Raw genomic sequence first — 13,966 nt, 5'->3', positions numbered from 1 at the left:
TACAATACACTAAGAAGCGTACAATATCACTTCTGTGGTGTTCTTATCAAACTTTGGAATCTTATTTTAATCATAAAGAAACAGACAAACCCAAATTTAAGGACTTTCTATAAAATAGCTGACCAGGGGCGCCTGGGTGGCTCAGTGGGTTAAAGCCTCTGCCTTCAGCTCAGGTCATAATCCCAGGGTCCTCAGATCGAGCCCCGCATCGGAGCCTGCTTTCTCCTCTCTCTCTGCCTGCCTCTCTGCCTACTTGTGATCTCTGTCAAATAAATAAATAAAATATTTAAAAATAAAATAAAATAGCTGACCAGCTGCTTCAAAAGTGTCAAGGTCAGGAAAGACAATTTACAGAAGTAATTCAGACTGGAAGAGACTAAGGAAATATGACAATTAAACGCAATGTGAAATCCAAGACTGGATTCTGGACCGCAAATTCAAATTAGGTCTACAGATTAGTTAATTGTATCATATCAATATCAGTTTCCTGGTTTCAGTAATTGTACTATGTTTTATAAGATGTTACCATTGGAAGAAGCTGGTGATGGCTGCAATATTTTTGCTACTTTTCGGTTAAGTCTGCAATTACTTCAAAATAAAATGATTCCCGTTTTAAGCTACAATGAAACTTCTTTTGTAGGCACTATACACAGGAATGAAGTCCTAAGAAAATCTTTATCTTGAAGGATTCTCAGAAGGCCTTTTGACCAGGTAGGAAACGGGGAATTTATTCTTCCAGTACATATAAATCTAAGACTTTTCAAAAGGTAACAACCAACAGAATGACATAATAGGGACTCAAGTAGGATCCTAAGTGAAATAACTTGACTATACCTAAGGTTCAATTCCTTTCCACCTGCAGGAAAATTTTTTCCAAGAAGAAAATTATCAAATATCTTATAAGCGTTTTACTTAAGAAACCTAGCAAGTCACAAAGTCAGAGTTAAAAATGCAATTTGTGTTAAGGCAAAAGCAGGAGAGACCACCTGAACTTTTTTTTTTTTTTTTTTTTAAAGAAAATCAAGCATATAGTAAGACGGAAGCTCAACCAACAGGCAGTTGTATTCCAACCAAATAACTTTCAAGGAGCAGTAGTCAAAAAAACAGGATAACATTAAGCTGTACTTTTATGAATTAGGTCACAAATATTATTTGTCTACAAATTATTTTATTAAAACATTTTTTTGAGTTTTGACTAAACCAGAGACTAACAACTCTAGGCCTTTCAAAGGTGATGAACAGTGTAATAATTGACACTGATATAATCAACACGATCTAGTACAACTTCATTTCTTCCTTTACAGAAAGAGGTATTTCAAAATATTACAAAAGGCAAGTACTTTGTCCTCTAGCTGTATGACTGGCAAATATTAATAAATGAACTACTTTGCTCTCCATGGGTACTTAAACATTGAAAATAGAGAAATAGAGGAAAATAATAAATCCATACACGTAAGTATGTTAGGATGTCTCAACAGACTGTGCCACCTTTAGGATGTCTCAACAGACTATCCCACCTTTAAGGTGACAGCACTCTTCCTGCTTAAACAATCCCAAACAGAAAGATGAAAATCATTCTTTCATCTATCAAAGTAGATAAAAGGTGCTTTCACTAACATGCCCTTTATATTGCCAGTCTGATTTCAGAAAGTATTTCTCACCTTTTGGCATCCGGGTGAGTGGTGGATCACAACACTCCATGTGAAAACCCCGGTCACAGGAATCACAAAAGAGCATGTTATCCTAAAAAATTGATAGGACAGTTTTGCTTAACCTTATGAAACAAAAGCATGTGAGGATCATAACTTCATAAAACCTAGAAAGCTTCAATGATCTCATAAAGGAGATTAACTACTGTAATAGTAAAAGTTTCCTTAATTTGTAAAAGAAGAGTAACTGAGTAAATGGACAGTCTGAGTTACCACAAGTTTTGCTTCAACCAACCTTTAATAAAGAACTACAGTTTCATAACTTTCAAGTTTATCCAGTAACCAGATATAAGCTAACTTTAGTTTTCTAATGGAAAAGAGAAAAGGATGATTTGTAGTTAATATACTAACTGATCATTGCTAAGTGAGTGACTCCACACTACTCAAACAAATCGCAGGAGTATTTCTTTAGGGGCGCCTGGGTGGCTCAGTCACTAAGCGTTTGGCTTCCACTCAGGCCATAATCCCAGGGTCCTGGGATTGAGTCTGGTATGGAATCAGGCTCCCTGCTCAGAAGCCTGCTTCTCCCTTTCCCACTCCCCCTGCTTGTGTTCCCCTCTCACTGTCTCTCTGTCAAATAAATAAATAAATTTTTTTTTTTTAAAGGAGTATTTCTGCAAACATACAATTAAGGTGCTTTAGAAATCACCTAGAAAGAAACCAAGTCTCAAAGAGTATGTATTCTAAACTAATGATGTGTAAGTTAATGAGACTCCTGTTTCAAATTCTGTGGGACCAGGTGACCAAAAAATAGCCAACAATACCTAGAGGAAAACACCAGTTGTACATTCTACTTCTAAGTGAAATATTCACGTTGTAAAGCAAAGATACTCACTGCATTTTTGCCTTGATCTCGACAGGAGCTGCACGTTTTACACTCAATGCACTGCCACCGTAAGGCCTTCACTCTAACCGTTAGTTCAGGGGAAAACTTTAAACAGGATGGATGACCTAGTAAGAGGGGTAAATTCTCAAATGAAATAATCAATGACCATTCTGTATTAAAGAAATGATGTACAGAAAGGCAATTACCTTAAATCAAAATATGTATAAAAAAAAAAAAAAAGATGTTCTTGGAAGCTTGTCAGACATGTCTCATCAAGAGCTGGCACTCCTATTCAGTTTTACTGATGCTAAACAGTACTCAGTAAACCACCGCCACCCCAATGTGATTATAGAAAACCTGACAAACTCCTAGCATTTATTAAGCCTGCATTAAAGCATTATTTGAACTGATTTGAGTACACATGCTTATATGTATACCAATAAGTAACATAGTATGCCTAGGCCATTTCTGAAAGGAAACACAAAAACTGTTTGCAACTGTAATATCCTAGGATATGAAGTTATAAACATCTTGAAGGAGATTTTGCCTTTCACTTCAATCCTTTCTGTGCTCTCAATTTTTAAAATAACATATTATATTTACAATCAAAATATATTTTTGCTAAATCTGATCATTAAAAGTGAGTTTACTTTAGCTAAAAACTAAAACCTAAGCAATATTTCTATTGTGATCAGAATTAACAGTAACAGGAAAAAAAGTTTCCTCTTCCAAAAGTTAGTATCCATTTAATTATCAGAATTTTAAGAAGGAAAATCTGCCCTCACTCTGAAAAGATTTCTCCCTTTCCTCTAAAAGTTGGTTACGTTTATTTTTCTTTGGTGAGAGAAAGGGCTAGTTAAATTATTTTCTCTTCCCTCTTTTCTATTCCTAAGTAAGTTTCTCTTCTATGAGATGCTATGAAGTTTATTATCAAAACATCACTGACATTAAAGGAAAATGAGAAAGCATAAAAATCTCATTCATAATCTCTTCTTCCTAGATTAGCCATTTCCTGTTCTACTTTTCCTTTATGGACTTGCTAAAATCCCTTGCGCAGCTTTAATTATAAGGTAAGCACAGTTTTATTTTGCTTTTCTTCATCCCTTTAGTCAAGTAAACATTGTATATATATTCCTTAAACTGAGTAATTCCATTGAGTTGATACCCTATAACCTACATGGCCATTTCCCTATTATTAACTATTTAAACTATTACTCGTAATAGAACACTACAATGAATTTCTTTCTTTTAGATTAATTCCTTAAAATAAATTCCTGAAAGTGGGGTTGGTAAGTGAAATGAAAAAAAACATTTCTGTGGCTTGAGAAGCAGATATGTACTGCCAAACCACGTTTCCAAATCCTCTGATAAAATATCTAGTGCTACCAGCAAAGTAAAAATGTTTTATCACAATTTCATCAGCTCTAGATCTGGGTTCTCTTACTGTTCAAATTTTATTATTATCAAAGCTATAAAATGATACTCCAATGCTGCACTGGTGTGCATGCTTATTATTACTTGGGTAAAATGTTTTCTTAGTATGTTCAACAATTAACTCTCTCATATAAACTACTTGTTCATAGGCTCTGCCCTTTGGACTTTGTGCTGGAAATGTAAACATGCTCTTCACACTTTATAGCATTTGCCCCTTTACCATAGTTAATGCAATTATTTTCCCCAATTTTTAAATTTTTTTTTTTAATTTGGGGTATTTTAGTTCTCAGTCTGGAAAGTTACCAACTGTCATATATTTGACTCTATCCATAGTCTTCTTCCGTGGCTACTGTAATAGCCAGGTCCCGCTGCCCTCCAAACATTCTTGCCTCCTGAAAGAATACCAATTAACACCTTGTACAGTTCCCTCCCACACTAAATAGGGCCGATCTGTGTGCTGAAATGACAGTCTAAGGCTAGGTAATAAAAGATATTATAGGTACCACCTTGCTCTCTCTCTCTCTCAGATTCCTGCTTAGGGGAATCCAGCTGTCATGCCATGGGCACACATGCAGCCCTATGAAGAAGTCCGCCTGGCAAAGAACTAAGGCTCCCTGTCAACAGGCAGCATGAAGTTGCCAGCCAGTAAGTCGGTCATCATGGAATGGAAGCCTTCAGATAACTGAGGGCCAGTTAAAATCTTGACTGCAACCTCATTAAGGATCACTAAGTCAAAACCACTCAGGTAAGCCACTCCCAAATTCATGATCAACAGGAACATGAATTTTAAAATGTTGCTTTTTTAGCTGCTACATTTTGGAGTTGTTTACTTCTAAAGCAACAGATAGCCAATGGTTATTCATTCTACAGTACTTTAAAAGTTTCCTCTATTGTTTTCAAATTGCAAAGAACTCAGAGACCACCTCAAATATAACATGATTTACAAGGCAGGGCTATCATCCAACTCTCCCTCCCCCTCACCCCATTTTATTCCCACCTCACCTGAGCAGACCTATTTTTATCTGTTTCATATACTTGGGGTCCCACGTCATTTTTTTAAGGGCTCTTCTACGAAAACAGTTCAGAAATCACTGCAATGTAGGATATGTCACTATATTTTTGTCCAATATTTTATGATTTTATGGTTTATATTTAACTGTAAAATCCACCCAGAGTTCATTTTGGTTTGTGATATTATGCTGGATATGGCCACCAACCACTCAAGATCTCTTGCTGCTGCCTTCAAAAACCTTCTGTAAATAAAAACCAAAACCTGAAAGCTATATACTTCCTAGATTCCTTTGCAGCTAGGCTCTAGATATGAATTAAATTCTACCAGCTATATGTACTGAGTGATTTTTTGAAAAGGAGAAGTGAAACAAAGACCACTTTTCTCTTGGTACTGTTTTCTAACGATAAAGTCATGAAAATGCCAATACCCATCCACTCTTCACCTTTATGGCTATCCAGAGGTAATTGTGACATTGGCCAAATTCAGCCTTTCAATATCCAAATGCAGCTAAAGTCCTCCAGCAGCCTCCTGCTTCCACCTCTTCCAAATGGAGGCAGATGTAAGTGACTCTCCTGGTAGATCAGTTCTGTGATACTCCAGAATCAGTCCTTAAAGCCCAGCTTAGAGCTTTCCTCTTCAACCCTTCTAATAATTTCACAAACATCTGGTCCTGGTATTAAATTTCCTTCCTCTCGAAATATCTAGAGTGGTTTCTGGTTTCTCAACTAAATCATGACTGTTAAAGTATAAAACACTGAAAATTAAGCCAACGATCAAAGATAATGTATAATGTTGGTTTACTAATATGGCCTTCCTACAAAAACTTGTAAGTTCTGAAATTGTAGACCAAGAATATCTCTGGAATTAACAAACCAGGAGAGTCTTTGCAAAACTGTTTTTAGAGCCCAGGATTTCACAGAGCTCACTAAATTGCAGTGTCAACATTCCATTTCCCAGTGTGAATATGTAAGTTTCTATCAAGAAAAACAAATCTCTTATCATCCTGGCTCTATTCATAAAGCCTGATGCATAAATCAAGAAAAATAAGTAGTGATTATTAAAGAAACCGGCAATAATTTCAAACTGATTGCTGTGATTTGAACAGATGTTTGACAGTCAAATATAAAGATCAACAGGAAAAAATAATCTATGGAAAGAGTTTTATAAAAAACAAACAAACAAAAAGACTAAGACCTGATTTAAATTAACTGAATAAAACATTTCAACTATTACATTTAAATCCCTCCCTTGTCTAGAAGCTCGTCTTAGTTACCTTAAACCAGAATCAAATTAAAGTATTAGTTTTATAAGGCTCAAGGATACCATCTCAGTTAAATACACCTCCCTCTTGACCGACCACACATATCAGAAGGAATCCAGGGGATTACATACCACTGTTGCCACAGTCAGCACAGGAGATGAGTTCCTCCGGCTTCTTTTCTCGGTTTTGTTCTTTTGTACCAAGACAGAAACTACAGATGGGGATTGGTTCAGCAACAGGCTATAAAGATAAAAACAGTTCACTCAGGTACGAGTACTTTCTTTTAGTATTAATACAAAGACATTAAAATTACAGTTTTAAATTCCTATGAGAGTTTATACATAACCTTAAGACAACTGTTACCATGCTCCTAAATCTCCAACTAAGAGAGTTTTTTGTTTTGTTTTTTTGTTTTTCTTTAGTAAGCGAGTTTCTACAGAGCCTGCTTTGGCTCGACCTTTACAACCAGTCCTTGTAGTGACAACTTTGGCCCAAAAAAATCATTATCTCAACTATATTGGTCACTTAGAAACTAAATGACACAGTATGGATTAAACAAAGCAAATCCTTCACCAAGGGTTAAAAACTCCAACTGAATTAAGCATAAGAAATCACAGTCTCAGTCCTTAAAACGTGATGTCACAAAGGAGAAGTGACGAATGTGCATAAATAAGCACCACATAAAGTGATGGACGCTAGGTGCTAAAGAGGCAAACAGGAAATGCTCTGTACAAAAATGAGAAAGAAATGTCAGTTGTGATTTGGAGAAGGATTGAAAGAAGAAGATAACACATATTAAGTACTAGTACTATGCTATGGGATCTTAAGAAGTTTGTCCACGCACAACTGATAATAACTGTTAAAACTGGGTTGAAACCTAGGTTTCTATGTTTCTCTACAGCACACCGGATGAAGAGAAAGGCAGTATATGTAGAATAAACAAGACGAACTTAGGTGTGCAATCTGCTAAAGCCAGTGCTTAAAGGATCTGGTTTCTGTGATAACTATGGGGGCGCAGATACATCAGATTGTGAAGATTGCCTCTGAATGTCTTACAAAGAAGCTGGACTTTATCCCACAGGAAGAGAACAATAGAAGGCTATTGAATCAAAAGATGATCACCTGTATTTGAAAAAAAAATTCAGAAGCAATATCAAAGAAAAATGGGGGGAAACCTAAAGACACGTAGAACATTTAAACAATGACTACAACAGTCTGGTGAAGACATGATATTAACCTGAACCAAAGATGATGAAAGAAAAAACAAACCAGAAACAGAAAAAAATGGCTATGGACTTAGAAACCGACTACGTATGGAAGTTGAGAGAGAAGAAAATGAGTTAACTATATATGACTGACTTAATGAAAAGATGGTCTGAACCGTTAAGTTATCTGCAAGAAGAAAAGCAGGAAATAAACAAAGAAATACGAAGTTTGATGTTAGGTGTGTTTAGTTGGAGGCACTCTCAGTCAAATCTCAACCATTTATGTGGGACAGAGATATAAAGTCCTCAAGATTTTTTTAGTCCACTGGAGAACACAGATAAAATGTCCATCACTACCATGATGGAAGGGTTACAACAAGGAACAACAGAGGGAGGGAATCAAGCAGGAGAATAGTGTGTCAGGGGACGGTTTCCCAGACTTAAGTTCTTCTGGAGGTATTTCGACAGGGAGACCCACTGATTGTTCAAACAAAATACAGAATTCCAGCTTGGGAGGAGTGGAATGAGCTCAGTTTGGGACTTACTGAGCTTAAAATACCTATGGGGCATCCATGTAGCAATGTCCATCAACTTTACAATACAGGGATCTGAAGTTCAAGAGAAAGGTTAGTCTGGAAATGAAAATCTAGAAATCATATACCTACAAAATGGCATTAAGACCTTCAAAGTTGATGAGTTCTCCCATGGAGAACAGGTAGAAAGAAGAGACCTAAGGTCAGAAAACAAATATTGAAGTGGCTGTTAGAGGAAACTGCCTGGGAAGGAAAATGGATTACTGAGAGAGTTGGATGATATATCAATAATGTCCAACACAAGCAAATCAACAGTATTCCTCAGCCAAGAGATTAAATGAGAGATGAATAGCTGGAAGTTGACTTAATAATTGTGATTCTGGTAAAAACTGCCACATCCTTTCCCAACTAGAATTTAAATAAAATTGAAGGGGGAGAAATATGAAAAAGAACAGGGGAATAAAGTCAGGAAAGACTTCATTGAGGAGTAGAAACTGCAAGTAAGCAAGCTCTCTCGGTGAACAGGCAAGCCACTAAATGGAAGCTATTAACAGCATATTTAACTAACAAGTGGCTTATATCCAGAATATACACTGAACTCTTACATATCAGTATGGAGAAGACAGACAATTCAATAGAAAGGTAGGCAAAAAAACTTCAAAACAGCAAATATGTGAATAATATATAAATGGCCAATGAACATAAGAAAAGATGCTCAACCTCATTAGCCATCAAGGAAGCAGATCTCCAAGAATGGCTAGAATTCTAAACCCTGGCAATAGTAATGTTGTTAAGAAAGTAGAACAACAGAACTCTTACACTGCTGACAAGAATATAAATTGACAAAACTAATCTGAAAACTACCAAAATTAAACACAGGCATATCATATGACCCAGCACTTCCACTCCTTGCTATATATCCATCAAATGAAGTACACACACATATATACAATAAAACATACACAAACATGATCAGAACAGCATTATTCATAAAATTTACTCAAACAAAAATTACCCAAATAACCAGCAATGGGTGCACAGATAAATTGTGTTATATCCATACAGTAGAATATTGAACTGTAATGAATATAAACAAATTACAGTCAACAATTTGTATTACTATCACAAAAATACTGAATGAGAGAACAGATATGGAAGAATACATAGTATATCATTTTACTTGTGTAAAGTTCAAAAACAGTTCTACATTACCCCAAGTTGAGGCAGCAGTTATCTTTTTTTTTTTTAAAGATTTTATTTATTTATTTGACAGAGAGAGATTACAAGTAGGCAGAGAGGCAGGCAGAGAGAGAGAGGAGGAAGCAGGCTCCCTGCTGAGCAGAGAGCCCGATGCAGGACTCAATCCCAGGACCCTGAGATCATGACCCGAGCCGAAGGCAGTGGCCTAACCCACTGAGCCACCCAGGCACCCAGTTATCTTTAGAGAGAAAAGAAGAGGTAGTGAATTGGAAAGGGACTTCCGAGGTGCTGGTAATGTTGTTTTTATTGACCTGCATGGTGTTTTCAAGGAAGTTAATAATATTTAAGGTACATACTTATAATCTGTGCACTCTTCTGTATGCTTGTTTTAATTCGAGTTGTCAAACGTAAACTAATGAACATCTATAGAGGAGGACAATGTTACCTCTGGAATATTCTGAAAAGAAATACCAACAGTGACTTGGACATTGCAGTTTGGAACTTAGAAGAAAGAACAGGCTAGAGAGATTTAAAAGACAGCAACATGCTGACAGCACCCAGTGAGAAGCAGGAGTGAAGCTGTAGTAACGGACAGAGAACAAGGGGAGGAGAGTGAAGAAGTGAGATAAAATCTAAGACAGAAGAATATCAACATTTAGAAGCATCGGGGGTGAGGGGGAAGGGACAAGAAAGAACTAGTGAAGATAAGATACTAACCTGAACCAAAGGTTCTGAGGGAAAACAGAACCAAGAGGAAGTGATGACACAAAAATTACGAGACACAGAGAGCAACCAACAATCAATGTTGGGAAAATAAAATATCTACTGGATTGTACAACTAAGCAACAATTAGAAATGTCACTAACAGTGCACCTTTTTCAATGACAGGGTAAGAACTAAACTCACAGGAACCAACAAACTGCCATGAAAGGAAAGAGAGCAAACAGAAAATAGCTTTAAAAAATGGCAATGGGTTTTGACATGTTCTAGGTATTTAAGATGAGAAAGACTAAACCTATTTAAATGTGGAAGAGAAGACAGACATGGTCAAAGAGATTCAAGAAAAAAGAAATAACAGGAACATATTATATAATAAGGTTTAAAGCTGCACTGCTCAATATGATGACCACTAAAACACATGGCTATTTAAATTTGAAAAAAAAAAAAAAAACAGATGTAATTCCTCCGTCGCACTAGCTACCTTTCAAGTACTCAACATTCACATGTGGCTAGTGATTATGGTACTGGACAGCACAAATATAGAACAATTCCATCATTATAGAAAGTTCTACTGGGTAACACTGGTTTTGGAAAAAAGGATGCATTTTAAAGCAAAGATAAGGGACTTTATAGTATAGGATAGTGTAGATGCCTTTTTTTTGTAGGAGAGATGGTGGGAAAGGGAAATGTTGAGGGTGCTTATTTCTGACAGCCTTATTATTTCTGGAAAATAGGAAATAAAAATCACCTGCCAAAAGTGGGGCAGGAATTGGATATATATATACAGCACAAAAAAGTGCTGACTGAGAAAACTGACAGGTGAGATAGACTGGGTCCAAGAACAAAGGTAACAAAAACACCCTCCTATCAAAATGGAAGGTGGATACGCATTTTTCAGGTAAGAAACAATCAGAAAAAATATGTATTAACAGAGAATAAATTCAAAACAGAAGAGAGAAAAGTCAATGCACTTGTCAAGGCCTCCATCTCTTCACTAAAACAGAAGACAATATTACTTGCTTAAACTGAAGTAGATAGGTATGGGTTTGGGTATTTACAGAGAGCAAAAAAAATCTGGATGTCTCTGTGTGGAAGTGAAAGAGAATCAATTAGTGATGGAAAATAAAACTGTCAATCAGCCTTAACCATACGGCTAACATTGGAGAGTTCTGTTTGTAGTTTTTCCAACCAAAATGGTTATACAACTTTCCTTACCACCTCTGAAGCCTTGGACTGACAAAATCAGAGAGCTGTACATTGAGGAGACAAACCCAAGAGTGAAGTCCACTGGAATGCAAATGCAAACAGTCAACCTTTGAACTACATCAGTTTAAACTACCCAGGTCCACTTACAGATTTTTTACAGTATACTACTGCAAGTGTATTTTATCTTCCCTATGATTTTCTTAGTAAGATTTCTGTTTCTCTAGCATACTTAATTATAAGAATAGAGTATATTAATACTAAAACATACAAAATATGTATTAATTATGTTTATGTTATTGGTAAGGCTTCAGATGAACAGTAGGCTGTTTAGTTAAGTTTTGGGGAGCCTACCACAGAGGTCAGAGTGCTGCACTGTTCCAGAAGGATCAACTAAAATGGTGGGCCACAAAGTTGAGACTGGACATCATAAGTAGAAGGAGTCTTACAAAAAGTATCTGAAGTTAAGGTACCAAGGGAATCCTGATAAACTGAAAATAAAGGTCCAGTAGGAAGTAAAAGGACTGAAGACTGGAGTCCACAGTGAAACTTTAGAATTTGTGATTTCCAAAGTATAAAGTCCTAGCTAACAAAGGAAACTTCAAATCATAAATGTGCATGAATTCTTTAATATTTAGTTAGCACTACTATAGAAATTTGAGGGAAGAGTCACGAAAAAGGCAGCTAAAGCCCCAACTTTCATAGACTTTACACTGACTACAGAAAAAAGTAAAATTAAAGATAATAAATTAAGCAGCCAAGAACTTGGGAGAGCATGATTTTAGAAGAATCATATAAATGTGTTCAAGTCATTAAAAACGATGACTGAGCCCCAAAATAGGAAAGCTTAACAAAAACTTTTCTGAAGTTTTAGAGAAAACATTGGTAAATGACAGAAACCCAGCACATACTTTAAAAAAAGCAGAGATCATGGTATTAGGAGATGGGAAGAACTTCAAATCAGAAGAATTTGTTCAGTAAAGGAAGAAAAATCATCTTAGAGGCAGTGAAGACCAAGGAATGTTTTCACTCTTCTTTGGTCTCTCCCCACCTCACCCTCTTTTTAAAATAGGGTATGAAAATGGAAAAGCAGCTCTACTAGTAGGATATGGACATAATTCCATGTAATGATGTACTAGTGCTAAACTAGTGGTACCACTTTCACACACATGAAGTACATTATATTACTTCAGAAGTCTGGCTAAAAAAGGAACAAGTTGGGGTGGTGCCTTGATGGCTCAGTCAGTTAAGCGTCTGGTCATGATCTCAGACTCATGAGACAGAGCCTGATACTGGGCTCCAAACTCAGTGGGGAGTCTGCTTAAGATTCTCTCTCCTAATCTTTAAAAAAAGGGGCGGTGGGCGTGCACCTGGGTGGCTCAGCAGGTTAAAGCCTCTGTCTTCAGCTCAGGTCATATCTCAGGGTCCTGGGATCGAGCCCCGCATCGGGCTCTCTGCTCAGAGGGGAGCCTCTCCACCACCCCACTGCCAGCCTCTCTGCCTACTTGTGATCTCTGTCAAATGAATAAATAAAAATCTTAAAAAAAAAAAAATTCTCTCTCCCTCTGCCCCTCAAATAAATAAATCAATCTTTAAAAAAAAAAAAAAGGAACAAGTTGTGTTCAGATAAAGAATCCTGTGTAACCTGCAGTTGTGGTGGAGATGGAGAAGCCTACATTATAGTAAGAAACTAAAAGGCAGGGCCTCAGTGGTGGCTCAGTCAATTAAGCATCTGCCTTCAGCTCAGGTCATGACCTTGGGGTTCTGGGATGAGCCCTCCTGCTGGGTGGGAGCCCGCTTCTCCCTTTCCCTGACACTCCCTTTGCTTGTGCTCTGTCAAGTAAATAAAATCTTAAAAAACAAAAAAACAAGACCTAGTATCTAGCAGCTGCTGCTGCTGCTGCTACTAAAGGGCAGAACAGGACTGTATTACAATTCAAACTCAGTTACCATAAATAACATACATTAGTAACAGCAAGTGCTTGCTTAATCTACTGCTACTTTCAGGGATAGATCAGATCACACTTAAGGAAGCCAACATACAAAATGAAGAAAAGAGAAAGTCTGAAAAACAAATTATTGTTATTCTCCAGCATAAGAAATGCAGTCTTCAAAAATTAAAACTATGTAGTAATCGTCTTCCAAATATGCATCCTTATCGCCTGGAACTAAAATAAAGTTCCCAATGGCAGAAAATGTTATTTAAAATCATACCTAAGAAATCCTTAGCAAAACTCTCCCTATATATTCCCATATATTCTCTGTAACATTACTGCTGTTAATATTTCTACATACAATCAATGCTTCATATCGCCAGATTTTTTTCTATTCCAAAACAAAACAACTAAGGTCATTTAAAGCTGTTCATTGAAGCTGGTGAGGGGAGAAAGCCAATTTACACAAACTGGCTGCCTCCTCACTTAGAGCTGTGTAGACAGTCTAATTCAATTATTATGATACTTACCAAATGACCACAGTCCGATTAGACCTTGCCTACCCACTATATAAAACAACATGCTAATGACAACCTTACCTAATTTTTTTTAACCTTACCTAAGTTTTAACAGTATTGATTTTTTTTACGTTTTTATTTAAATTTCAGATAGTTAACATACAATGTGTAATCCTAGTTTCAGGTATCATTTAGTGATTCAGTATTGATAGTTACAGAGTGAAAATCAGGCTGAAAAAATATATTTTAAGTCAAATATAGACTTTAATTCAAACAGACACAAATTACATAGGAAGTTTTCAGTAACATAGGGCACCACAACTATAACGTCCTTAACCTAAACATTTCACACTGAAGATGTTTACTCTTTGGCATCATAGAACCAAGCACAAAAATGATAAATTTTTCAGC

General features: G+C 36.5%; 1 protein-coding gene across 3 annotated transcripts in view; it reads right to left on the bottom strand.

Annotated features, from left to right (window-relative positions):
• KAT6A (lysine acetyltransferase 6A) overlaps positions 1–13,966 on the bottom strand; it is a 112,357-nt gene that overhangs the window by 48,449 nt on the left and 49,942 nt on the right. For all 3 annotated transcript variants that reach the window (XM_044225310.1, XM_044225312.1, XM_044225309.1), the window contains 3 exons: positions 6,374–6,482; positions 2,545–2,660; positions 1,662–1,743 (listed from right to left, as the gene is read on the bottom strand). In XM_044225310.1, the coding sequence (XP_044081245.1) occupies positions 1,662–1,743; positions 2,545–2,660; positions 6,374–6,482 (307 nt within the window). The remainder of the gene's footprint in view (positions 1–1,661; positions 1,744–2,544; positions 2,661–6,373; positions 6,483–13,966) is intronic.

This window comes from Neovison vison, chromosome 11, assembly GCF_020171115.1.
Source record: "Neovison vison isolate M4711 chromosome 11, ASM_NN_V1, whole genome shotgun sequence".
NCBI classification, from domain to species: domain Eukaryota; kingdom Metazoa; phylum Chordata; class Mammalia; order Carnivora; family Mustelidae; genus Neogale; species Neogale vison.
Note: the sequence above shows the minus strand (reverse complement) of the source record. Positions and strands in the feature narration are given on the sequence as shown.